The sequence below is a fragment of the Hippocampus comes genome, unplaced genomic scaffold (genome assembly GCF_001891065.2).
Source record: "Hippocampus comes isolate QL1 unplaced genomic scaffold, H_comes_QL1_v1.1 scaffold261, whole genome shotgun sequence".
NCBI classification, from domain to species: domain Eukaryota; kingdom Metazoa; phylum Chordata; class Actinopteri; order Syngnathiformes; family Syngnathidae; genus Hippocampus; species Hippocampus comes.
Window position 1 is genome coordinate 4,068,142 of NW_017805824.1, and position 27,881 is coordinate 4,096,022.

At 40.4% G+C, this 27,881-nt stretch overlaps 1 protein-coding gene across 7 annotated transcripts in view; it reads left to right on the forward strand.

Moving 5' to 3' along the window:
- Positions 1 to 10,127: 10,127 nt before the first annotated feature.
- Positions 10,128 to 27,881, forward strand: part of dmxl2 (Dmx-like 2) — a 37,303-nt gene continuing 19,549 nt past the window's right edge. For 6 of the 7 annotated variants that reach the window (XM_019886477.1, XM_019886479.1, XM_019886481.1 and 3 more), the window contains exons 1-24: positions 10,128 to 10,614; positions 18,203 to 18,328; positions 18,765 to 18,836; positions 18,965 to 19,043; positions 19,275 to 19,419; positions 19,794 to 19,860; positions 19,964 to 20,136; positions 20,224 to 20,404; positions 20,525 to 20,705; positions 20,821 to 21,039; positions 21,134 to 21,405; positions 21,904 to 22,170; positions 22,266 to 22,495; positions 22,590 to 22,792; positions 23,052 to 23,173; positions 23,440 to 23,529; positions 23,652 to 23,760; positions 23,869 to 23,988; positions 24,156 to 24,383; positions 24,628 to 24,914; positions 25,656 to 25,822; positions 25,908 to 26,559; positions 27,177 to 27,506; positions 27,588 to 27,707. In XM_019886477.1, coding sequence (XP_019742036.1) covers positions 10,528 to 10,614; positions 18,203 to 18,328; positions 18,765 to 18,836; positions 18,965 to 19,043; positions 19,275 to 19,419; positions 19,794 to 19,860; positions 19,964 to 20,136; positions 20,224 to 20,404; positions 20,525 to 20,705; positions 20,821 to 21,039; positions 21,134 to 21,405; positions 21,904 to 22,170; positions 22,266 to 22,495; positions 22,590 to 22,792; positions 23,052 to 23,173; positions 23,440 to 23,529; positions 23,652 to 23,760; positions 23,869 to 23,988; positions 24,156 to 24,383; positions 24,628 to 24,914; positions 25,656 to 25,822; positions 25,908 to 26,559; positions 27,177 to 27,506; positions 27,588 to 27,707 — 4,527 coding nt within the window. In that variant the 5' untranslated portion in view covers positions 10,128 to 10,527. The remainder of the gene's footprint in view (positions 10,615 to 18,202; positions 18,329 to 18,764; positions 18,837 to 18,964; positions 19,044 to 19,274; positions 19,420 to 19,793; positions 19,861 to 19,963; positions 20,137 to 20,223; positions 20,405 to 20,524; positions 20,706 to 20,820; positions 21,040 to 21,133; positions 21,406 to 21,903; positions 22,171 to 22,265; positions 22,496 to 22,589; positions 22,793 to 23,051; positions 23,174 to 23,439; positions 23,530 to 23,651; positions 23,761 to 23,868; positions 23,989 to 24,155; positions 24,384 to 24,627; positions 24,915 to 25,655; positions 25,823 to 25,907; positions 26,560 to 27,176; positions 27,507 to 27,587; positions 27,708 to 27,881) is intronic. The other variant, XM_019886480.1, reaches the window with a different exon arrangement.

Below are 27,881 nucleotides of genomic sequence, written 5' to 3' on the forward strand. Positions count from 1 at the left end.
TTCAGAACCAATGGCCTAAGTAAAATTGTCTTCTCTTACTGGCCTCAATTCACATGAACTTTGAAACACTCCGTGTTGCTAGATCTGAAATTTGTGGAAGTTTGAAACATGGTGAACTTTGGGCAGATATAACATGGACGCTGATAAAGAAAAGCCTTTTTTGCAAAAATGTACCAGTGCTGCAGCCAACTAATCTTAGAACTGCATTGAAGAGGGTCTCAAGTTGAGCTAAAACCAGAAAATCTAGAAACTATGTCACCATCTAATTGTGACACAGATACCATTTTTTTGCTAAATGATGGGAAAACTCTCACATTTCAAATGTTTTGCTTGTCACTATACGTTGCTGGCATATTCACCGGTATATGAAATTGGTTAATTTTCCCGTGGCATACAAAGCTTGAGAATCACTGCACTAGGATGATCTTTAAACTTTCTGAAATGAACTTCCAGAGGCTATAAGAAGTCGACACCCCTTCTGCCCTGTTCAAATGCCTTTTCTTTGTGATGGAAATAATTTCTAAACTTTTTATACCATTAATGTGAACCTATTAGAACATTTGAACTTTCTTTGGGGTTCCTCAGTGGAAATGGTGGCAATTGTGTGCTACTTCAAATGAATTTAAATCTGATTAGCACGGCCACAAATGAGTTATAAGAGGATGTGCAGAATTATGTAACCCGCATTATGTCATTTGTAATTTTGACTTCCAGTCTCATAAAGATTTCCTATTTTTTCGTTTTAGCTGTACACGTTAAAGGGTACAAAATTACACAAAGTTTGAAATAATTTGTCTTGGTCTGTTTGAACAAGGGTGTGTAGACTTTCCATAGCCACTGTGCATGCATGATTGCAGAAGTGTGTGAGTTCAGGTCAAGATTATAAGTAGGAAATTTTCACGCTGTCCATATATTGCTTACTGAAGAGGAACATGTTAATGTCTCAACTGAAAATATCTTGAAGATGAATGCAGTTCTTGATTTCTTTTTTTTTTTTTTAAACCAGTATTTATGGCCTTGAAACAATGCCTTTGTATATCGTTCACTGTCAGGGGAAATGACCAGACCAAGCTCGTCTTTTTCAAGTTCTCAGTCACACTAATGACAAGGTGTCGTAAAAAGAGATGTCAGGGATTTTACACCCAATGGGGCTTTCACTCTACATGGCGATAAAGTTAAGTACCCTTACCTTTGAAATACCTTACTCCTAAATCTCTGAGTACTTTGCTGCTCAAAGAATGACTCTTTTTTTTTTTTTAACAGTTTGGGAAGAGTCTCCTTTAATTCTCTAATTCATTGACCTCTCCCCCTTATTAGGAACGGTCAGGCTGGCTTGATTGTCTCCTCTACACAGATAAGAAGTCTATTATGAGCTTGTTTTAACATTTACAAGGGCTCCTCTATGAGCACCATTAAATTCAAGGTCTTTTACAGTGTTATGGCTTTTCAAAGTCACTCTTTCCCACCTGAATGCACGCAAAAGCTCAAAATGCAACGAGTCTGGGTGATCCTTTCATTGTCTCTCTGATGAACATTTTATCTGATGGTTCAGATTAATGGTCGGTCAAGGAACAAAAACACACACCCATAAGCTTTTGAAATATTCAACTTTTGGCGAGAGAGAGAGAGAGAGAGAGAGAGAGAGAGAGAGAGAGAGAGAGAGAGAGTATATTTGCACATATTGAGTTTCTTTCCTTGAGATCTTATATGGCTTGGTTTTTGTTTGAAATATTAATTAAGATGTCTTCCATTTGTCAATTAAATCTGGGTACTTGTTGTAAGTACCTGTATACATTCTTAATCTTAATAAGAAAAACATGTTCCCGTTCATTTGGTTATCAACACCTATACTCTGTTTTGTATCATGCACGGCACACTGACAACCATGTGCTCAGTGTAAGATTGTTTGTGTGCTAAATGAACATGAATTTCACTGCAATTCTGTATTTGTACTTCAGTCAAATTCCACTTTGGCATATTGCAAGTCATTAGTGACCTCTTCTGGTAAAAATTGGTCATCACATTCAATTTCATGTATATTGTGCAGTTTATGAGGACATTTTTAAAAGTGTGATGTGAAATGTGATTTGAAAACAACTTGTGAAATTGATGATGTTCGTAATTTGTAACAGAAGCAGAAGGTTTATGTTGTAAAAATGTAATTGGATAATGATTTTATATTTCTGTATTGTTTTGGTTTTTTTGCAGATAAAATTCTCAGGTTTCATTTACTTTGTTTCCCCAGGAAAAATGATAAAAGGGATAGAAAACATGGAGTACAATGAAATACTACAAAATAGCATGACGCTATTTTTCTTTTCTACTGCACATGGTACGTGGGGAATAATGAAAAAAGCCAGCCTCAATTATTAAAAAATACATTAATTAATTTAAAAAGGGGGGGGGGTGGACTTGGGGAAAAAAATAAAAGAGTATTTGCTCTATTTTCGAGATCGTAGTTCAGTGTGCCATTCTCACGTTCACAAATTATAATATCCAGTTACAAAATGGTTAAATAATGTTACCTGTAGAATAAATCGGACCGTTTTTGTATGTTTCCATCATTGACATCAGCTCTCTCTTCATCCACAGCAATTTTAAAAAAATGCAATATATTTTATATACTGTACATACTTTTTAATGATACAAATAATCATGCTCATTATTATCAAGAATCTATTACATTAGTCTGTTAGTAACAACTAATAATCCATTAATTGCATGTTATTAGTTTGTTCAATACAGTACCTGGATGATTACATTTGAGATGACCCTGACAACCCTGAATAGAATAAAACTAACATTAATGAAAATGAGGCGGCACGGAGATTGACTAGTTAGCACGTCCGCCTCACAATGCAGAGGTGCAGGGTTCGATTCCAGCTCCGGCCTTCCTATATGGAGTTTGCGTCTCTGATTGCCCTGTGATTGGCTGGCAACCAGTTCAGGGTGTACTCCCGCCACCTGCCCGAAGACAGCTGGGATAGGTTCCGGCATGCCCGCGACACTTGTGAGGATAAATGGATTAGGAAATGGATGAATGGATGAATGGATGGATGGATGGATTAATGAAAATTAATGGATGATGTGAGGCAAGGCAAGGCACTTTTATTTACCGGTATATACTATAGCACATTTCATACTAGAGTCAACTCAATGTGCTGTACACAACATGCATTTACAAACACAACAGTTAATGACATTCACAAGCAAAGCAGCTTCTAAAATAAAGTCGCTTCCAAAATTTACTTAAAGAACAGACAGAACATTGACAACATTTAAAAGCAGTAACAGAAAGTGTTAAAAACCTTTCAAAGCAAAGTAAAGAAATAGGAGAAGGTTTCTAAAATGACGAAAAGAAAAACAAATTGAAAATGTTTTGAAGAACATAATCAAAAGTATTGGAAAAAAAAGCAAAGGTTTTAACCTGACTTTACTTCTGGAGCCGACTTTACTTCTGTTTACACCTTATTCCAGGTTTGGAAGGATATCTATCCAGTATTGTATTGAAATAGCCTAACTATTTGAAAGTATCTGTATAGGAATCTAATTAAATGGAGTTGAAAAGTAAGCAGTCGATATTGAAGGAAAACCTGAAAAGCAAGTTGCTGTCATCACAGATGTTGAATACTGACAATGTGAGGCTTTGTAAAGCGCTTTGGGCACCAGGTGGTGGAGATAATAGCGTTACACTGTAGAAGTGCACTCCATTTACCATGATGAACACATTTTCATAGTCATTGTATTGAAAGGAAAAACATTATAGATTTAAGTTTGAATTGCTTACAAATTTCGCATTAATCCATCAAACGAGTGTGTGTGTGTGTGTGTGTGTGTGTGTGTGTGTGTGTGTGTGTGTGTGTGTGTGTGTGTGTGTGTGTGTGTGTGTGTGTGTGTGTGTGGCCAAAAAGCGATAACTGTTTTCTCAAAAATATGTTCAGGTAAGTTTAGTGTGGAAGAAACCAAACCTGGGATGAAATAGAACAAAGAGTGTGAGTGAAGCCCCCTTAGGGACATCCGTGATTTCTAACCTCACTTCTGGATGAATAAAAATTCACACTTGTAGGACAATTTAGCTCACAGTGACAGGCCATAAGTGAAACAGACACAGCTAATCTATCAGATTGTGTGCAAAACCTACGAAATGCAATAGCATTTTAAGGGTGACAAAGAATAAGAAATCCCATTTTAACATGACATGCAGTTATGGACACAAAGTCCCACATTGTATTGTGAACAAACTTTTCACATGCAGAGAACAGCAGTGACAGATTTATCGGTGAGCCGAATACTGTTAGAGGCTGAAAGAAGTGGAAACAGGTGTGCCATGTAGGACAGGGGTGTCAAACTCATTTTTGTCATCGGCCACATTTTAGTTACCATCTCCCTTGTGGTAGTTGAATAAGGGTTTATTCAACTACTGTTTAAGTTACTGTAATGAGGGGTTTGGCAACAAGAAAATGCTTGCAATATGTCTCTTATTTATTCCATATGAGAATTTTAACTTTTGTTTGAGATTTTAGCAAGCATCATGGAAGTTCACATTTTTGATTTGCTTTCGCGGGCCACATAAAACGATGTGGCGGGCCAGATCTGGCACCCGGGCCTTGAGTTTGACACATGTGATGGAGGAGATAAAAATGACAAAGTAGATTTTTGGAGACAATTTGAACATTATCATTTCGGGGAATACAAACTTGCTATTTTGAGGGGACCGTAAATTTACACCAGTATACTATACAGGCTGCACAGTGGCTACTTTACAGTGTAGCAATGTCATTTCTTCACTGATGTCCAATGAAAAGACAATAACATATATTTCAAGGTTCGGGGAATACTCATTTTAATTACAGTAGCTGTGTTATTGTTCATCTATAGTTTACATTTCCCATAGGCTATATGTGATTACGTTACGGATCAAATAGTTCTAGTTGAATGAGAAAGGGCTGACTTTTTTCACATGACTCTCATCCAACCACAATAAAAGGCCTTCTTCAGGGTGAAAAGAGAAGCTATATAGAGGAAAAAAAAGCAGGATGGTGTCAAAAAAAGAGACAACACTCTGATAGCCGTCATCAATCTTCTATATCTCTGCAGGCACAGAGGTCTTTCAGAGATTGTGCAGCATTGCAGGGTGTGAAAGACCAATTCAGGAGCACCAGGGGGCGATGAGCATGAAAAAAAATTAGATTGAAGGTGCAAAATAAAAAAAAATAAAAATACCAAAGTCAAATGTGATGGAGGACATTACTGAGGTAAGATTTACAATAAGAACAAATAACAAGCAAAATTGAAAATTTTCAAACATATAAATGTTGGTTATAAATTGTCTAAACATGGGAATGTTCAATTGGCGGTCTATGATATTACTCTTTTAATCATAAGGAAGAATGGCATTCCCCAATTCAGGTCACAACTGAATCATTTAAAAAATGTTACTACTGCGTCACCACCTCACTCTTTGACATTTAAAGTTCAGTCTTCATTTTACAGGCCAAATAAGCCAGTTATTAAGACAGCCCACTTTTTAGAACTAAGGAGAATTGATAGCGAACATGACTACATATAACAAACAATAGCTGGTGTCGAACCAAGTCAGGCGGCAGTTACAGTTGAAATGTCACTATGTTGATGAAATAACTGTTTCAGTTACAACGCAATCAGCTTAGCGAGAGGAGAAAAAAGATGAAGACCGCGACACAGATTGTGGGTCAAGCAGAAGACCCGAGGCGGGTGCGTCACATCTGTTCATGAATCAGGTGAATGGTTGAACACTTGACTTGCCTGCCTGCTCTCCAATCTTCCTCCGTTATTCACGCTTCACTTTATTATCTCTCACATGTGGGTGGATGTCCAGTCACATGCACAAGTGTAGTTTTGGTTTCATTCTTATTTAGCACTTTATACTTCCATTTTGACCTACATTGTGTAATGCAGTGATTCCCGACGAGTGTGCTGGGGCAGATTAGTGTGTCGTGAGAGCTCTAACGGTGTGCCGGGGGAACGTAACAAATTTCACTTAATTGTTGAGAAAATTATTTATTAATAAAAAAAGGAGCAAAAAGTATGCGCTTGACATATCTATCCTCTTTTTTTACTATTTTGCTTGGTGGTGTGCCGTGCGATGTATTTATTTTTTTTCTTTTTTAAAACTCATTCACTCCCAAAGACGTTTTTAAACGTCTTTTCAGACTTGATCCAGAATTGGCTGGTACTGAATGAGTTAAATGTGCATTCAATTCCAGCTCCGGCCTCCCTGTGTTCAGTTTGCATGTTCTGTCCGGGCATGCAGGGGTTTTCTCCGGGTACTCTGGTGTCCTCCCACATTCCAAAAACATGCATGGCAGGCTGATTGAACATTCTAAGTTGTCCCCAGGTGTGAGTGTGAGCGTGGATGGTTGTTCGTCTCTGTGTGCCCTGCGATTAGCTGGCAACCGGTTCAGGGTGTCCCCCGCCTACTGCCTGAGGACGGCTGGGATAGGCTCCAGCACCCCCCGCGACCCTTGTGAGGATAAGCGGATCGGAAAAAGGATGGATGGATGGATAAAAAAATGTGCCTCAGCTCAATATACATTGGTATAATGCATCAAAACTTTTTTGTGCTTTATTTATTGACGCCGAAAAAACAAATCTTACTGCTACTATACAGTGCATTGAGTCATCCCTTCTCATTAACTATCCAAAATATGCAGATTTCAAAGTAGCAATCAATTAATCAGTAAATGTAGTAATCAGTAGATTATTATTATTATTATTATAATTGTTGTTGTTGTATTGTGTCATTTATGCTTCCATTCATAAATAATAGTAAATATTCATGGTTTACCCCTCACTTTCCACTTGACGTTTTTTAAAATATGAAATATGATGTACGGTCATGTTCACACTGGTACAATGAGGATTACTTTCAGCATACACGCTTTTATGTATTCAACTACGCATCCAAGTTCCATTCCGTCGTCACTATTACCCGTAGAATGTCTTGCACCTCAGGGCAACACTTGTGCAGCCTCCGGCTAGCAACCATCCATGAAATGAGAAAATCTATAATGCATTTCATTATGTTCTCTTTTAGATGGTACAGGCTTGTCTAGCAAACATCAACCACCCTCCAACCAACCTTAATGGAATCTAAATACATATACTTGCTCGTTGTTATTCACACTGTCTACCATCTGTGCTTCGCTCTCAGTAACACAGATGAACAAAATGCGTTTTACATTCCTTATTCACAGGTCAACTAATGATGTCACAAGTGAGATCAATGCTTGTTTCATTCTGAAATGGTGAACAGAATAGTCTTGGCATGAAGGAAATTAAAGCCTACTTCATATTATCTAGAGTAAGTCTGACACATTACACAATGCATGTTGCACATTTCCTGCAACTGCACCTCCAAAGCAATGATGACACCTTGGCTGATGAAGCGTGGAAGGCTGATCAAAAACATTAACTCTGTGGTATGTCTTCACATTTAAGTACATTGATGATGATGGATTTGAATGCAAGACCGGAATATATGAGCCTTAAAACTGAACAAGGAGACTGACATCCCGGTCGGTAAACCACATTTGTAATCTGTGTTAATTACTGAAAAACATTGATTGTCGTCTTATACAGCCAGTATTGGGAATGTTCATTTTCTATATGAACCAGGTCAAAGTACAGTTCAAAAATGTTTAAATAAACGAGTTCAGTTGATAGTTCATAATTCAACATTTTGAATGTAAAATTGTTGCAAAATAAATATTTACATTTTAACTCATTTTCACGACACAGTATTAATTTATAAATGGAAAGAAGACTGGAGCAGAAGTTTGTCAGGAACAAAAAATACTCAAGAATTAGAAAGAAAGAAAGAAAGAAAGAAAGGAAGGAAGAAAATCAGCAAATGTCCCTGAGTGGCTGCCTCTCCAGCAGCGCATACCCACAATCTTGCTGCTGAAGGCTGTAAATTTCCCCAGTGTGGGACAAATAAAGGATATCTAATCTAATCTAATCTAAAAAATGTACTGGTCACACATGAATGGGGGCAAAATGCCACCATTAAGGTACAGTCTGTAGACCTGAAACTGATACTTTAGCAGAACGGTACTCCCTAATGTGCAACATTTTCACGTATGAAAAAAAGTATGTTCTTTCGGAGGTTGTCGGACCCCATTTTTAAAAGTTCACCCCCACTCCAGATGCTGGTCATGGAACTAAAAAAACGGAAGCTAGTTTTATTATCTCCATAGCCAACAGCTGAATACGTTTTATTTGTACACATTTCCACACTCATGTGTGTATGGTCCGATGAAACAAATGCTGTACTTAATGGCCATAATTCCAAAATGTATGTTTGTCCACAACACCGTTCATCGACAAAAGAACATAATTCCAGCAGTGAAGTATGGCGGTGACAGAATTATGCTGTTTTTCTTCTTTTGGAACTGGGGCCTTGGAAAAGTCAAATAGAATTCTAAAGTCGGCTTGATTGGATTGAAGTGCATTGTATTCTATAATAAGACTATTTCATGAATAAAATCCCTTCCTGAGTAGCATACAGCACAAAATGTATCATGGATGTTTTTCTTCCAATACACTGCATAATCAATGTATTGTGATATTATAGGTGTGCAGGTAGGCAAACGACAAAATATGCCATGCATTCTTACTGGCACTGTTAATGTCACAAGCCTTGTTACCATTTCCCATCCTGCTGTCCTGTGTGTCATGTTTGCTGGGAGGCAGCCTCCTTCTGATGATGTCACAGTGGATAAATAATTAGGCCACTGCATTGACGGCTGTTTTTTTACATATAGTAGTAGTCGGTGTTCATACTTTCATTACCGACAAAGACAGCTCAAGGAGAGCACATTATTGTGACAATGGATTTGTGCTAGGACATCAGAGGAAAACAGCCAGGAAGAAAACAATAATATGTGACTTGCTTCATTAAATCTCATCAGTGTGAGACAAGTCAGGGCCGATAATAGAGTGATAACAGACAATAGACACTGAACTTTAGCCAGGGCTGTCTCATTCATTTGTCATGATTTAATTTCACTGTAGAAATAGACATCCATTATCTGAATTACTTATCCTCACAAGGGTCACGGGTGTCTCGCTCGGAGCCTATCCCAGTTGACTTGGGGCAGTCGGCGGGGTATACCCTGAACTGGATGTCAGCCACTGTAGAAATAGCAGATATTTTATTGTCTCTGTCTGTTCACATAAAAATGTGGGCTTGAGCAATATTTTAGGAAATGGAATATGGCACAGTTGAAGAAAGTGTATCAATCATCATCATCATCATCATCACCACCATAAATTGGTTAAATCTGGGCTATAAACCTCCTGTTTTAAATTTGAAAAAAAATGCATGATAGGTTGAAGACTAAATGTCCATAGATGTGAATTGTTGTTGTAATTGGCTGGCAATCAATCCGGGATGAACCCAGTATCTCACCCAAAGTCAGTTGGAATAGACTCCATGTCAACTGCAACTCGAGTGAGGAAAGCAAGATGATTGGATGGAGGATTCATGAAACCTTTGGTTGCAATTGCATCAGCAATTTTGTGCTTGTTACTGTCTTCGTTATTAATAAATTGTTTTATTGTTTGTTGTTGTATGACTTATTTTTGCTCCATGTAGAGCACTGCAGCCCGGTGTCAGCTGGCAACAATAAAACTATCCTGGGTGGGTTAAAATCCACCAGCACCACCTATTTTGCAAACAACGTGTATTACATTGCGTTAAAAGCTACAATTGTAGTCATCCCAACACGTAATCTTGTCCGACATATGCGCTCTCTGTTTGATTTTTCATTGTTGCTCAATGTTAATCCTATTTACAAACAACTGTACAGCAAAGGTACATACACTACAGCAGGCACGCCATCACAACCTATATCATCATCATCATCATCATCATCAATCATCATCATCATAAACATCACCGCAGAACGACATTAATAGAACGAATGTACAGTACACGGGAGAAAGTCGGAACAGCCCTTCATTAAAATAAAAACACGTTTATAATGGTAAATCCGTTATTTCATTCAATTGAATCCGTCACACAAATGCACTGCATAAACGTAAATGTAAATGAACTAGTTGTCAGACTCTATGATCTATGTGCTGTAGTTCTATGAGCACCTAGTCGTGCCTAGGCAACGGCGTGAACGCGCACGTCAGCCTCGCTCGCCGCAGAGCCTCAGCTGCCTCAGTTGCCTCGGCTTTGACGATTAATCGCGAGGATGGTGTTGACAGCGAGAGGCGACGGATGGGCGCTTTAACTCGCGTAAATGGATGACACGTTCATATGAAATTACATTCTTAAGGCTGGAAAATAACGCCCCACACCCTACAACCACGACGTCTGTGGAGAAAGACGACGTTGCGAGGCCGTGGACAACTCGAACGTTTACTGATGGAATCTCCAGTTGCTGGTAGATGGAGAAACCGACATAGTGGACTCGTGAATAATTAAAAACGGCATCTGCTGCTGCTCAAAAAAAAGAAAGAAAAATAGGAAAGAACATGCATCTGCATCAGGTGCTGACGGGAGCGGTGAACCCGGGGGATTGCTGCTACTCGGTGGGGAGCGTGAATGACGTCCCATTCACGGTGAGTTTCTATTTGGATATTATTTGACTTTAGTTTATGTTAACTCGTGACGGGCTCAGTGGGTGGTTAGCTAGCTAGCCTCATACCAGCTGCTGCACGGGGGCGAACTAGACCGCTGAAGCTAAAGCTATCGGCTAACCGGGTAGGAAGCTAGCAAATATGCCGCACTGTAAGAATCCCAAACACTCGAGACTTCCCCTGCCTTACTCATTGATAGTCTGCACTGCGTTGAAAAACATCTTCAATTACTGACCTTTCCACACCAATATCGACACTCGTCAATTACTGCTGTTATTTATGCAGCGGATTTAATGCCAGCAACTCAATGACCTTTAGAAGCATGTTGTCACGTTACAATTACTGCAAGGGAATCCCTTTGCGCATCCATTATCGTAACTAGAAAATACTGTACTGTATGGTGGTCTAAATGTTGTCGTGCTCATAACGAGGAGGGGGGCTGTGTGTTGAGCCTGAGAGGCATTATAGTATTGGGTTGTAGAAGTGGCTTAGCTCGCAACCATTTGGCGTTAAATCCTCCTCACGGATCATTAGCTCCCTGTCATCCCAGCATCAGCCATGACGTAGACGACCTTATATGGATACACACGTGCTGGAGCATTCAGTGAATCTCGGAAATAATGCCAAACTCTTGCGATGCTTATGAAACAACATAAATGCACATTTTCTCACATAGGCAGGGTTCTCAGGCAAGCAAATTGCCCCCCGCCCCCCGGACTAGTTCTTGCAGTGGTGAAAGCAGTGTCATTCATGTGGACTAGCGCCAGACACCTCTCGGGGCTCCCATCCCTCTGGGTTACCTATCCTGTTGTTGAGATTTCACCATGATGTCACATAATAATTCATACTAGGTGGCAAAGGTCAGAGCTTTGTCTGATTGTGCCACTTATAAAGACACCCTTACATGTTAGTTGACCAAGGCAGAGCAATTGTGAAAACAAAGTGATGATTTTAGCCTTCCTTATTTGCTTCCAAGAGAAACGACACACCAGTTGCAATTTACATTTAAACAGGTGAGTTGATTAATAAAATATATATGCGGCGGAAATTCGGACATAGTTAACATGATCTTTGAAAGACTGGCTTCTTAATTGACTTTTTCTGTTGCTAGGCACAGATGTACTCTTTCGACTGTGTAATGGTGTCGACTGTGTAATGATGGAGTGCACGTTGTAGTGTCCTGTAGTAACAGGCTGGCCTTGTTGTTATTCTTGACTTAAAGAATCTTCACCATCCGAATGAAATTATTTAGATTTTTTGGGGAAGCAAAAAAAAAAAAATGCACACCTTTTGGGTATATCTGCCAGCGCAAACCCAAAGACAATTTTTTTGGCATTATTTCAGTAGTAATAATAATAATACTTTTATTTATAAGCGCCTTTCAAAACACCTAAGGACACTTTACAATATCAGAAGTATCTTGAAAACTATTAATGCTATATACCAGTGCTTCTCAAAAGAACTACCTAAAAAAATACTTGGCTCTACAAGTACCGCTATCATGACAGATATTAAAAGGCAGTTGTGGAGTGTTGAAAACAAACCATTTGAAATGATTAAATGCAAATGTGTTGTACTTTAATGTCAAATACAACAGAAAATTATTAAATACAAATGTGATGTACTTAAAGTTAAATACTATTGAAGTGTACTTAACAAATGTACTACACCGCGTTAAAAAAAATAAAATTATGACACACTAATGTGCACAGTTTGAGCATTTAAATTCAGTGATTCTTTTGCAAACCAATGAAGGGAGCCCACATACCAGTAGGATTATTCATACCAATCTGTTTACAGGCAGAATATGAGTGCACTTCCGGATTTAACAGTACATGCATAAACGTTTTCATGACCTTCGTGATACAAATATTCTTCATCTTGATGTCTGGCAGCTTCCCCACATTTTTCTCTGCCTCACAATTGGTCAATATTGCATTTTGCCCAGCAAGACAAGAATAGAATAGTATTCCAGTGGCCACTGTGATGGCCACTAATGTGGAATAGTCCACTCAATCCCTTCCAATTACCTTTCACGTTTCCCTCAAAAAGACCATTTGAAATAAACCAAGAAGAGACTGGTGGTAAGCAAAATGGTTTTAGTCAGTTGTTTGTAAAGTAAATGATAATGGTGATGATAGTATTGACTTTTTGGGGCGGCGGGGGGTAGGTGGGGAGATGATAATACAGAGACGGTATTTTATTATGTCCCATGAGACACTGCCCTGTAAATCTCAATTTTTTTTCTTGGCAGCCCTTTGTGAAACTATCTCGATCTATACCTGATTTGTAAGCTTTGTTTAATATGTCGTACTCCTTTGACATTTTGTCGTAGAAGCTGCATTGTAAAGATTTTAGTAAACATTATAGCAACTTTCTGACTGTTTGCTTCAAAAGTGCTGTGACTGTTCAAATAAAATGTGAGGCTGGTGCAATGGTTGTCCGGTGTATGTTTTGTCTGTTTGCATAAATTTCCTTCCAGACATTGGCTGCTTCCTGAAGTTTATTAGGGTATTTGAGTGAAGTCTGACTCATTACTTTTTGAACTGTATATAGCGGACTTGTTCTCTTCTGCCCTCATGTTAACCTCAGATGGAGGCTATAAATGCATGCGAGCTTTGCTCTGAGGCTCGCTATTGTGCATCAATGTAGAGGAGAGCTAGCTCTGAAGCAAAATTGTGCACATTGCCTTGAGGCCCAAGTTTCTGCACTTGGTGCTATCCCTCTCTGTCCGAGAGGACGTTTGAAGAACACTTGATAATCTGTCCAGTACATTTTCACTCATACTGACCCCGTGGGCTCTTGGGTCAGACCCCTGGAATACACACACAACACATGCAAGCACAATAACGGTTGACACAACTCAATTTCCAGCTAAAAGAGATACAATTTTATTTCTCGACCCTACAATCATGACTGAAATAACTTGAAATTGATAAGACTGGAATTTGCTGAAATACATATTGACAAGCCACAAGGCCTCTGGGACTGTGGTCGTGTTACAATTTTGGGGTTTTCAATTGTGCCTTTGCCATGTGTGCAAAGAAAATAATATTGCACCTCCTGTAAAACAAACATTCTGGGGTTGCTTTGCTAAACCCAGCACAGGCTGTATTCAACATTTGGTGGGTGCAAAGAAATCTCAAAACTATCCTGACACTTTGGTGCAAAATGTGCTGCCCCATGTCAGAACAGACAGCTTGAAAAAAGCTGAAACATCCAACCTGGAAAAGGCACCCTTAAAACCTGAGAAGGTTAGAATAGTTTACTCATGAATAGTGGGCCAAAATATCTGTTGATACAAAAGCCTTGATTAAAAAATCGATTTGAGTAATAATTATGTTGTTTGTGTGGACACATCCACACTATGTAAAGCTGATCATGTGACTCAGAGTAGTTTTTTTTTTGTTCCAGTTTGGGGCAAAATCTGAAACGGTTGTCTGTAAAAACGAAGGACTTCAACATATGATGATATGAAAATACCTCACAATCAAAAATTCTGTGACTGATGGCAGCTATCAATGGGCTTGTGCTGCTCAGAGGAGTATTGTCTAGCGCTTGTCCAGCAAAGATGACTTGTATGACTTACATCATGTGTCAGGGGAATGCAAAAAAAAAAGCTTTTAAATAAGAGCCAGAGAACAAACAGTTGGTCTGCATGCGCCTACAGTCTAGTTCCCCCCTCCCCAAATTGACATTGCCAACTACTTGACTGGCATGCATCCTACCGCAGTCGTCTGTCATTTTTGGCTCCTTGTGAGCAGGGATCATTCACTATGTTGTCTGTACACAAAGCTTTAAAAAAAAACATGGCGGAAAAGCAACCATTTTAAGTTGATCAAAGCATCACATGATGCTGATAACCGTGTCTTGGTATGCTAGTAGTTTTAACCATCACTGAAGACATTGTTAGGGTTCTTGTCTTGATGCTACTGCTCACTTTTTTTTTTTTACACCACTCCCAACTACTTACTTAATGTTTTTGAATTTATCATGATCGTTTTCAAAGTGGTGTATAATGGCAAATGCGAATTATGGCACGTAATATATGCTGCATGTGTTATGTTTACCTTGGACAATAGGAAATGTTATTATGCACGTTTTACCTGTTTTTTGTTTTATTGGTTGGTTAAGTGTTGAATTATTAAATTCCTTGCTAGTATCATTATCGCTACTCCCTTAACCCTCCAATCATGCTTAATTTATTCAAGTGCAGTGCATTCTCGTGTTTGAGATGTAACCCAATAATGGGTTGGAATAAATGGGTCATATTTTCTCATAATTGCTGTTGCTGACTGTTGTTCTTTGTGTGAATAGTATCACTCCATTAAGTCTCTTTATGCAGAACATTTCATAAAAATATATATATAAAAGCATATAGCCTGCTTATATCGTATCAGCTCGATATCAGTATTGGACAGTAAAGGTACTATAGACTGCAATACTGTATATTGGAAGTGAAAAAGATGTTTCGGGTCACCCCCCAAATGCTTTAATTACTGGTATTTTTTTTCCAAAGCAAAATATTAATGTTTCTGTTTAATTTGAGTTAAAAAGAAGGCAATGCGTAAGAATTAAATGTTCAAATTGAGTTTACAGAGTAAAATGAGGACTACTCATAGTATGACAAAAAGGCTCGCGGAACCACTTGGTTAAAAAACAGTCTGGTGTTGTTTGACTCTCAATGTCCGCGGCAACCCATCGTGCTGCTTACAGAAGCCATGCTGCAAACTATAAAAAGGCCCATACAGTGTGACGATAGGTTGGATGCGGTCAAAGTACATTTCGGGGATGTAGACGGTCTAAATACTCAAGCGATCTCGCTGAGCTGAAAATGTTTAATTTGGGATAAAAATATATTTTCAGCTCAGATTTTGACTGCGGCAGCCAATCTCGTGCAGGAAAGTGTTGGGAGCAGCTGCAGCAGCAGAACATGTCTGCATGATTGAGTTAGGCACTGGGAATAGGAGGCATTGGATGGAAGAAAGACAGAAGTGATCCCTCATTCGCTTCCTCTTATCTACACCCACTCTCCTTGCCGCAGTCAGTGCATGACAACATTCACACATTTCTTCGATTAAAACAAACAAAAAAAAAACCACACACTTTGTTCTAAAAATAAATAAATAATCTCTATGAAACTACTGCATTCCCCTGTCTTAAGGTTTGAGTATTTTCAGAATTGCCATTAAAAAAATGCTCTTCGCAAACAGAGATGTCTCCTGATCTCATCGGTACTATAAAAACGATACAATGACAAAGGTGCCCTCCAGGAAACAGGAATTGACTCTAGTGTAAAATCACCACTTGGGTTTCCCAAAATTGAGCAAGGACAAACATTTTTACTGGAAACCATTTGAAATCTCTCATTGCGACATTCACGAAGTTTGATATTTTTTTTCTGATTCCACACTCATGATTGTGTTACTCTGTCAACGTTACTGGTCATATTTATCGAATATTTATCTAGAGTAAGCTCCATTCTTAGTGTAAACATTGACCAGACTGACAAGGAGCGTCATACTTACCAATGTCCATCTGTTAATTAGGTTGAAGGCGAATTCCTGCTTTGTGAAAGATGACAACACAGTTGATGGCATTGTGATCCTGCAGGGTGAACAGTTCTATTGATCATAATTATTATATTGGAGTTGACGTCGAGTATATTGCCCCCAAGCAGTGAAAATAGATCCACATCCTCACCAAAATGTAACAGGTTAATCTTTGGCCCAAGCACAAACCCTCAGCAAAGTTTTCTTTATATTGGCTATTTATTTAGTTATTTATTTCGTTTATTATTTTAAGCAAGTCATCTGCTTTTATCAGTCTTATTTCCTGTTGTTTAAATTATAGTTCTCATGTCGACATACCTGCTAGTCTACTGTGCAAAAAGTTCAAATCAAAACAACTCAAATAGCGGTAGCCTAAGAGACATTTGCACAGTCCTCCTGTTTCGTGTATTTATTTACAAAGTAGAATACGAGTCTGTGATCGGAGTGTGGTCAGCGATGGTATAGCGGGTACACTCGCCTAATTTGTGTGCAGGCAGCGCGGGTTCAGTTCACACTCAATGACAGTGTGTAGGTGAGTGGAAATGATTGGTTGTCTATCTCCATCTTGCACCCTGCGACTGATTGGCGACCAGTTCAGGGTGTAGTCCACCCTTCGACCAAAGTTAGCTGTGATAGGTTCCAGCATCTCTCGACCCTGAACAGAATAAGCGGTCTTGAAAATGGATGGATAGAAGCGGTTGTTTTCCCATGTGCAGAGATGCTGATCATCCCAGCAAAGACAGTCAGTATTAAATTTGATACCAGAGATGATAAGTGGTCTATTTTTATACTGCTGGTGCTGATGTTGTAAATCCTTCAAAACATATATTCGTCAAAGAGATTTAATAATGTACTTCCAGTAATATTTTCATTTTACACAATACTGCCGCGCATCAGCATTATGCTCTGAAAAGTAACAAACAGTCTCCGTTTGCACACCTTTTCCTCAGCACCTTGTTTGTCATGCATGAGACTGTAGCACATGCAGGTGATGAAAGAGAAACAGGACACACAAACCAAATGAACAAAGATGTGATGAGAGACTCCAGTTCGTGACCGGTGTACTCATGTTTACTTGTCTGGCTCAGAGCCCTGCTAGGTGGAAATTACTCGCTGTCATAGAGAGTTAAAGGCAATCTCCATCCTCTACACAGCAGCCTCAGACAGTGCGTGACGGTGACCGCGTTTTAATTCAGAGTCGTAATGTGCTGCAGCAGATGCAGCAAGGGACTAGTAACGCACACACTGCAGTTTTCCTTTTACTTGCCTCTCGCGTACCGCGTGCAAAGAGTCATCTTGCTTCAACCACCGGGGCCATAACCGCTACGATTAGTTTGTTTTTGAGTGGTGACTGTAAAGCGTCCCTATTGTGTGACTCAGTGGTTCTCAGCCTCTCCTCCTATTCTCCTGAATAATGAAAGACACAAGCTGCTTTTCAGGCACTGCTGTTGCTCTGAGGCCAATTTACCTTGCTCTTTCGAATTTAAATTTGAACATAGATCAAGTTTTGCCTCTGACCCAGATTAGTTTAAGCTGTTGATATGCTTTCCCCGACATATTGTCATCATTATATATTATGTTAGGTATTAATAATAATACGTATACATTCGATCGAGACCGGGCCGGCCCCCTAATAGCAAAAATCTGCCTATAATTGAGGCCCTTTGAAAGGGGGAAAACAAAACAAAATTGGAATCACCTAAAATATACCCGACAAAAGCTGATAATTACTCAATATTCATTTTCCACGGTTCCATCAAAAAAACTGTCTTCCGTTGTTCACTGAAAATCTAGGCTATTGGCTAGGTTCATCATGGCTATGTACATTCTTGAAACATTACGTTGATGCTTTATGATCCTCTCCATTTCAAGTGCTTTACTTTTTGTATTGTATAAATGATATACATGCCAAACTATTTTCTGCACCTCACTATTATTGTTCTGTTTTTTCTTTTTTCTTCTTTTTTTTAATAAAAATCATTAAAGGCGCATTTTAATTTGAACCTTTTCATTTTCAGGCCTATGGCTCAGGTTGTGATGTAGTGATCTTGGCTAGTGACTTCGAGTGTGTGCAAATAATCCCAGGAGCTCAGAATGGGAACATTCAGGTGGGCTGTGTGGAGTGCTCCCATCAGCTTGGCAGGGTAAGTGTTGACCTCACACTCAAATTCGTTCCCTCTTGTAATGTGTTGTTTTCTTTCACTCTTTGTCTGCAGTCAAACCACAGCACACTTGATAAGTGTGAAAGTAGTTAAAATTCTGTGCATGTTTAACTTTGTTGGCCACAGCTCTTAAAGTGTGACCCGCTCTTGAAAGGCAGCAGATAGAAGAAGAAGAACGACTAAATGTCACTGTTGCTGTTCTTTTGTTATGATGGTGTTGATAATTACACTCAATTATCTTGATTCATCTTTTTAATCTCAATAAATTGCCGTCAAGCATCATGTTCATCTTAATACATGTTCAATACATTCTAGGGTCTATTTTGTGAAGATATTGTTTTTGTTCAAATGTGACTTTTTAGAAAACAATCATTTTTACTAGATTTCTTCATGGCTTTGAAATGATGCTTTTATATAGATTGCTGCCTCCTACGGAAACACAGTCTGCATCTTTGAACCTCTCTCTACCAACCCAAACAAACGCCACAAGGTAGGCAGATAAACGGTTATTGAATAAAAATGGTTGTTTCTAGAAAAATATGATGAAGTGAGCGAGGGAGCCAATAACATTGCATGGTGTGTGTGTGTGTGTGTGTGTGTTGCTCTCGTCACTAACAGCAGCTTAACTATCAGTGGCAAAAGACAGGGCAGTTCTTCCTTGATGCCATCACCTACAACCTGGCGTGGGACCCACAGGGTATGCCAATGCTTTCGGTGTTTTTAAATCAACCTGTTAATGTTTTTCTTTCCAAAAACAGACTAATTGAATCCTCTCCACACACCACTTGTACTCCCTTACCACCTTTATTGCCCTGAAGAACTCGTACAATTGTGCATTATGTATCCCCCATAATACACGTGATGCTCCGTGCTCTTAAGTCCTCAACTTGGCCGTGAGATGTGTCACCTAGTGCCTTTGTTTCCTCAGGGAACCGTATCCTAGCAGCAACCGAGCGTCTTCAGCTGTGGGCTCCACCGCTGGCGGACACCTTAATCGAGGAGGAGGATGGCCAGGCGTCTGAGGACAAGCTCCATCCTGTTCTAAATGACTGGAACTGTGTCTGGCAGTGCAAGTGCGTCTTGTTTATGCATCTCTAGTGTGGTTGCCAAGGGAAAATGGGTACTTTTTTCATCTCGATTTGCAGTAAACCTCAAATCTAGTTTGAATCTTTAAAAATGAGAGAATATTTGAGTTTTTTTTTTTTTAATAACCAAACGTTGTGGAATGCTTCAAATTGAACATGTGCCGCTGTGAGTCATGTGATTTAACTTCAGTCAGTATCCATTCTGTAATTGTCATCTTATGACAAACTTGCATGATCACGAAAACCACTAAAACAGGGAAATGGCAGCTTTTAAAGCAGAAAAACTCACCGTTGCAAACTGGCTGCTCATGTGGAAATGAGCTGTCTTCTGCACAATGCTCATGTGACTGTGCGTCCGACAGGACTGCTGCATCTGTGCATGTTGCCAAGTGGTCCCCTGATGGAGAGTACTTCGCAACAGTTGGGAAGGTATGCAGATAATGTGACTTTGCAAAATAAGGACACCGTACTAAAGAACCAAGAATGATATTCATGTCCGTATTTATCTGCATTTGCGTGTTTGTCAATGTAGGATGACTGTTTACTCAAAGTGTGGTATCCCACCACGGGCTGGCGTTCTGCAGTGGTGGTCCAGGACCCTTCGGATAAGAAACCTCCTGCTGTTCACTTCTCTTTTGTTTACCTGGCCCATCCTCGCTCGGTCACCGGTATGTCCTGGAGGAAGACTAGCAAGTACATGCCAAAGTAAGAAATAAACCCACATTTGCAAAATGAAGTCCTATAATTCCTTAAAAGATGTACGTCAAGTGCATCCTTCATGTGTCTTCTTAGGGGTTCGGTGTGCAATGTTTTGCTGACATCTTGTGAGGATGGCGTGTGTAGACTGTGGTCTGAGACCCTGCTTCCAGAAGACAGCTTGCTAGGGGGCCAAATAACTGAGAACACACACTCGTTTAGCTCTAGCTTGCCAGGCTTGGCAGGCAATAAGGATAAGATTCAGCATGCCTTGGAGGTATCTAACATGGGATGTTTTTTTATGTCATGAACAGGAATAATTTACAGCAAAAATGTATTGTTTTCTTTGCTCCCTACAGCTTAACTATTAATTCCTAATTTTGCTTCGTTCGAACAGTCTATTCACCACCTGAAGCATCTGCGTCGGGGAAGGCGACGATCATCTGCTCTGGTAGCTCACAGTGAGCTGCTCCCCTCTCAGCTTGGCACGCAGGATGCGCACACTCACCGCCACATTGCTCATCATGCCAACGCTTTGTGTCACTTCCACATTTCAGCCAGTATTAATCCCAACACAGGTAGCGCCCTCTCCGAAGCAGCTGTCTTTACTGCTTTTCACATCTGTATTGATTTACTGTGTTTCGATGATCGGTCTGTCTCCGCTTCCTCTTTATTCCTTGTTTTCACTCGCAGACATCCCCTTAATGCTGGCAGACTCTACACTCTTCAACACAGATGATGGCACCGGGGCAGGAGGATTTGTGGTTCATTGGCTCAATAATAAAGATCTAAGTTTCACCTGCTCAATGGATCTTTTTATGCTACAGCTCCGTAAGTTCTCTGAACAACAGTTAGACCATGCCACAGAAGACCCCCTGGACCCTGAAGGATCCCCTTTGAAGTTTGACTTTGGTATGACCACAGTCCATTGGACAACCCTGAATGACTAATTCAATGCATATTTAGCACGAGCACATGATTAAACACAAGTTGTTTGGATTTCTAGACCTGGATGAGATGTCTGACAAAGCCTCATCTGAACTTGGAGAGGAGGGGGAGCCAGGGGAGCAGGGAAGCACAAAGGCATCCTCACCAGGATCCAGCTCCAGCTTACCTTTGCCCTCAATGCTGCTAGAGAGGAGAATGGAGATTCTAACCACAGAGTGGAATAAGAGTCCTGACATGCTGTTCACCATCCACCCAACTGACGGCTCGTTCCTTGTTTGGCATGTCAAGTACTTGGATGAATTTAACCAAGGCATCTTCAGGCAGGTTCAGGTAAGTACAGCTTTGATTATATAAAAACATTGTGGTGTCCTGCTTGTAATGTCACCCAAGTGTAATTGTTGAGTATTTTTCCAATACATTAGCTTGCCTGCTTTTAATCACTGATTACTGTGCCACATGCTCATTCAGGCATACAGTACACTCACTGGTGATTACAGTGGAGGAGGATTTGCCTCTTTCAGGAAGCTAAATAAGGCAACCAAAGTATTGCAGTAATTTCTCAGTATCGTAGCGCAGTTCAGATCCCTCTGACAGTGTGCATTTAAATTCATTATGATTATTTTGGAAATGGAGACCGTTTGACACAGCTTTTGCTTTTCCTCTTGTTGCTTGTGGATGCTTGTGGAGGCTCTCAGTCATACAGGAAAGTTCCATACGATATGATTTTCCTCTTGTTAACAATTATAAAACGTATGCATTTTTTTGTTATTCTGTACATCAAATGAGTATGAACAATTGTGGTTTTCTTTCCTTCAAATGTGCCTACAGGTGTCCTTTTCCTCCCGTATCCCAGTGGCATTTCCGACAGGTGACGCCAACTCTCTGAGTAAAAACATCCTGATGTATGCCTGTACTTTGACCGAGAGGGAGAGTTTCAGGGCAGCCGAGCAGGGAAGGATGGGTCAACATGTTGCTCACTCTGCCTCGGCCTCGGCTGGCCTTGGTTTTCCTGCCTTAGCCTCCTCTTCTCCTAATCTTGGTACCAGTCCTGCCGTCATGATGGTCTCCAAGCATGTTGACGGATCTCTTAACCAGGTGTGTGTGATTGTGTGTTTGTGGTGGGGAGAAGTCTCTGAACACCTGCTTTTGTATGCTAGCAGAATCATTGAAAAAAATTGCATTGTTTCCAGTGGGCTGTGACATTCGCAGAACGCTCTGCGTTCTCCAACGTATTGACCGTGTCCCACAAATTTCGCTATTGTGGCCACCGTTTCCATCTGAATGACCAAGCCTGTCACACAGTGCTGCCACTGCTGCTCACGTCCTCACACCATAATGCACTGCTTACACCTCCCTCGGCTCCTGGCAGCATGGATGGGGAACAACCTCCCACATTTCCCCTTCCAAAGGGACTTCCTAGGTAAGGGGCAAAGAAAACGCACTATGTACTCATACAGGAACCAGAAGAGGTAAGGACAATAAAAGTCACAAGTATTTCGCTATTCGTTGATCAGGAAGCAGCTTCGCAATGCAGCAACAAGGACCTTCCACGACCCCAATGCCATCTACAGTGAACTCATCTTGTGGAGGGTGGATCACATTGGACCCCTCTCATGCACCGGAGGGGTCTCTGAACTGGCTCGGATCAACTCTCTGCACACCTCTGCTTTCAGCAATGTTGCTTGGCTACCTTCACTAGTTCCCAGCTCTGTACTTGGTAAACATTGCACAATTGTTTGCAATTTGTCAAGACATCGTCGTGTTTGAAAGCAGCATTTCATTCAGTTCTGTGATGCTGTTATGCATTTGGTATTTACGAGTGCATGATATCAACGATTCAGATCATCAAAGTACCTTCAATGCCATGCAATACTCAACTACAATATGCAAAGGAAATAAAGACCTCGTCTCCATATATTCTCCAGCCTTATGCGTCAGTTTTAATTTAGCGTCCAACTATGTTTTGTTCCCTTCAGGAACATACTGCAATAGTGCCAGTGCCTGCTTTGTGGCATCAGATGGTAAGAACCTGCGTCTGTATCAAGCTGTGGTCGATGCCAGAAAGCTACTTGATGAATTGTCAGATCCAGAAACATCTGTGAGTGGACTAACACACGAACACCCACACACAAATGAGATGTGATAATCAGAATAATACGTCACCTTTTTCCTCTGTTTGAATTGAAATATATTTTGGGCACTAACTTGTAGGGTGTTGTGTGTCAAATTTGATGCAGAACTAACCAAAACGCACTGTAATACTGTCAATATATTTCACACACATTGGAAAATCATTTTAACCAAAGCATTGATTCACAGAATTAAAGTTATCGCATCCTTATAATAATGTTGTGTCATGTTCAGAAATTAGTTGGTGAAGTGTTCAACATTGTCAGTCAGCAGTCCACCGCCCGACCTGGCTGTATCATAGAGCTAGATGTCATTACAAACCAGGTGAGCCATCGCTCTATATTTCACATCAGCATCCTGAGAAAAAAAAATCCAGATCTTGAAATCTCCAAATTGTGTTCACAGACCATATAAATAAATGTTTTCTATTTCCATGTACAACACAGTGTGGAGCCAACACCCAGCTGCTGCATGTCTTCCAAGAGGACTTCATTCTAGGTTATAAGCCTCAAAAGGAACCAGATACACACCCAACTGCTTTTCCATCTGGTGAAGGTGCACTACACCATCTGATTAATGCTGCATGTCGATACTTTCTGAAAATTTGCAAACCAGAGTAAAATGTTTAAGAAGATTGCATAAATTACACTCTTCTGAAACCAGATTACCACCCTCCTCCTTTTTCGGAGAAGTTTTTCCTGGTGGTGATAGAAAAGGATCTCAACAGGAACTCAGTGCTACAAATGTGGCACCTGCACCTTCAGTCTGTCCAGGCGTGTGTTGGTAAGAGGCGGCATCAGATATTTATTGTAATTAAAGCATTCTTTTCTGGTTTTATTTTATCGTATTCAATCCAATAATCATTTCTCTGTTGTAATGTGCTGCACTAGCTGTCATATCTAAAATAGAGGCGGAAGATAGCTTTAATCTTAATGTATCATTGTGTCCAGATGATCTGAACCAAGATTCTAGCTTCCAGAGCCAACTAATGGTTCCCAATCAAGTTGTGAACCCTGACTCATCTCCGGAGACCTCCCCTATCAAACCTCTTCCCCGCTCAGCCTCCACGATCAACTTGCAGTCAGCCAGCAAACTCATCCTTAGTTCCAAACTGGTGTATAGCAAGCGACTAGACCTGCCCCATGGGGTCGAGGTTACCAGAGCCACACCGTCTGCTGGTAAGCCTCAGCATTGTCCTCACTCATGTCATGCACAAATTGCAAGAATTGGACTTCAAATCCATGTTTGGCTAGTATTATTTCATACAACAACACAATTGTATGAACTAATAATAATAGTATTATTTAATAAATAGAAACGTGTTGAAAATTATTGACAAACTAAGTAGATAAAGAAGAGATTTTCTGGCACCACATGTAACATATTTCTATTTTTCTCATTTTTGTTTCCCTCTTCTTTTAGGCCATCTCAGTTCCTCCTCCATCTACCCTGTATGCTTGGCTCCTTATCTGATTGTGACTACCTGCTCAGACTCTCGGGTGCGGTTCTGGCGTTGTGCCGTAGAGGGTGATCATGGAGATAGTGACTATGACCAGGACAAGCGGATGTACCGCTGGGAGCCGTGGGCTCTAATGAACGAGGAGGAAGACAACAACAGCGCTGTGTTTGTGTCGGGACGGCCTGTTGCCGTGTCATGCTCCTACATTGGTAGGCTGGCTGTGGCTTTTAAACAACCACGTCAAGGACAGGTAAGGTATTTGATTAAATATTAAATAGATGACTTCATTTATTCAGGTGCAATGACTTTTTTAATGTTTATAATAGTTAACGAACCACATGTACAAGATACACATCATAGCTCTCCAGCAGGATCTTCGCATCTCCAAAATCACAACTTTTCAGAAAAATCCCCATTTAACGCCATGTTGCTTAAGTGACCAAGTAGCGTGTTGTCCAACATTATTCGCCAAATAATGTCAGTAAATACAAATTAAAGCGCCTGTGTGTGATGTAGTACTGGTAAGTACGTTCTCAATGCCGATTGGCTGTCACCAATGACTTGGACTGACTCTGCCCGCCTGAAATGATGACGCAATGATGACTGACAGACTGACGTGCACACCACTGCTCATTGATTTAAATGGTACAGATCCATTGCCGCCACCGGCAGTAAATATCAAAGTCTGCACTCATGCCGACTCCCTGATTTGAAAACCAAAGGCAAACAACTGTGTTTATATTATCTTCCCAAACATTTTTTTCAAAAGGTAGAAGAGGCATGAGAGGTGCAATAAACAAATTAATTTGCTTACTAAGGCAGAAAAGAATCCACATGCAAACTTACCTTTGTGAATGATAAGTTCCTTTTCCACTGAAGCATTTCAGCTTTCATTTTTTAACATACCGGTATTTAATTTATACTACTTTGATTGTTTCTGTGGCACTTTATATTGTATATTTTTTTCACAAATGTTTTTTTCCCCCTCTAGATTTCTGGAAAAGAGTTCTCAATGCACGTGTCTATCTATGAATGTGAATCAACTGGTGGTTCAGAGTGGGTTTTGGAGCAAACTCTCCACTTAGAAGAATTTAACAGACCCTCATCAACATTGGACCCAAGAGTCAGCGTGGACTCGAACCTCTTTGTTTACAGCAGGTCAGGAGGATACTGCCTATGTCAGTAAGCTTCTGTACTGCTAACAGCTGTCTTAAATATAAAAGTGAATTTCTCTCTGTACTAGGTCAGACCTGTACATGACTCGAGACCACAACTCACCCAATATCAAGCATTACGTCCACCTGGATTGGTTGTCAAAAGAAGATGGCTCTCACATCCTTACAGTGGGGGTCGGATCAAACATTCTCATGTATGGTCGCATCTCTGGCATGGTTAATGAGCAGACAAGCAGCAAAGAGGGTGTGGCTGTCATCACCCTTCCTCTGGGGGGCAGTATCAAACAAGGGATCCGCTCTCGCTGGATCCTACTCAGGGCCGTGGACCTTCTGTCCTCTGTGGATGGCACTCCTTGTTTACCAGTTTCACTCTCTTGGGTGAGGGATGGCATCTTGGTGGTGGGCATGGATTGTGAGATGCACGTATATGCCCAGTGGCACCAGGACAAGAAGCCCGGTGAGGGAGAGGAGGGCAACCTGTCATCTGCCGATATTGCTGGAGGTCAAACCATAGCTACTTCTTCAGTCTTTGAAGGGAGAGCCAGGTCCAAGAGTGTGTTTGAAGGGAGCGCCGCCGTGGATGAGGCCCTACGTGCCCCGGCGGGACTTCAAGAGGGTGGACTTTTTGAGGCGGCTCACTCTTTGTCCCCGACTCTACCCCAGTATCATCCCACCCAGCTCCTTGAGCTCATGGATTTGGGAAAGGTTCGCCGTGCCAAGGTGAGTCTCCCTCATCCCCTAGTTACAGTGGTTCTCAAACTTTTTACACCATGTACTGTATAAAAAATGTTCTACATTAAATTTCTACATTAACACTGTGCTTAAATGTAGGAAAGTTAAAAAAAATAAATCCTGTAATAATGATTCAATTAAAATAAAATATTGCTCATAAATGTTTGATAAAAATTATACCTAAATAATTATTTGAAAAACAAATTAATTGGATCTAAATGAATTGTACCTAATATAAACTGCACCTCAGCTGTACTCAACAAATGCATGGTACTGGATTAAAACAAGTTTAAGGGGAAACATGCATACATTTCTTTGCAATAGTACGCTGTATGTGCACCCACTAGTCTAATCACGATAGATTGCATTTTTGGAATAAGAATTAAGAAGATGAATCCACATGAGTAAATTTTGAATTTAGTTCCCCATTCAGCCACTTTAACATTCATTATGCAAAGTTTCAACACAGAATTTAGTGATTCTTTAAAATCCTGCTAGAGGGAGCTTCCTTCCATTCTACTAATGTTACACAAGCCACACTTTGATAACCACTGTTTAAGTAGTATGTCACTCTAATTTCCTGTATATATCTATCTTTCTGTCAGGCCATTCTTGCTCATTTGGTGAAGTGTATTGCTGGGGAGGTTGCTGTAGTAAGAGATGTCGAGGCAGGAGAGGGTGGAGCCAGGAGACACTTGTCTCGAACCATCAGTGTGACTGGCAGCACAGCAAAAGACACCATCGTGGCTGGTCGTGACGGAGGGCGGGATTATACCGAAATCAACTCCATCCCCCCGCTGCCTCTCTATGCGCTCATGTTAGCTGATGAAGATACTTCCTTCAAGGGACCAGAAGACACTGTCAAAGGACCCAAAGTGGTCAATGGTGAAGCAGGGCACATGACTGCCGAGGACCAATATGCTGACCTATTCCAGGTTTGTACGCAATGTAATCGAATTCATTTTGTCATTGAAGATTGACACTGATTTCGATTAAACGCAGCACTGTGTTAACAGGTGCCAACAGTCACCACGGATGACTTTGTCAATTTTGCTACTGACAAACCAGAGAAGAAGTCTCGAGTTATCAACCTCTCTCAATACGGTCCTGCCTACTTTGGACCAGAGCATGCGCAGGTATTAAGAAGCAGAACGCGCTTACAGTAAGACTGGAAAAATGAGCTTGTTATATCGGCTATATATTGCCTACTTATTTTTTGTTATAACATGTAGAAATTGATGAGAATTTAAATGCATTGATGGTTAATGAAATCATCAATGTTACTTATTAGAAATAGTCTAATAACATGC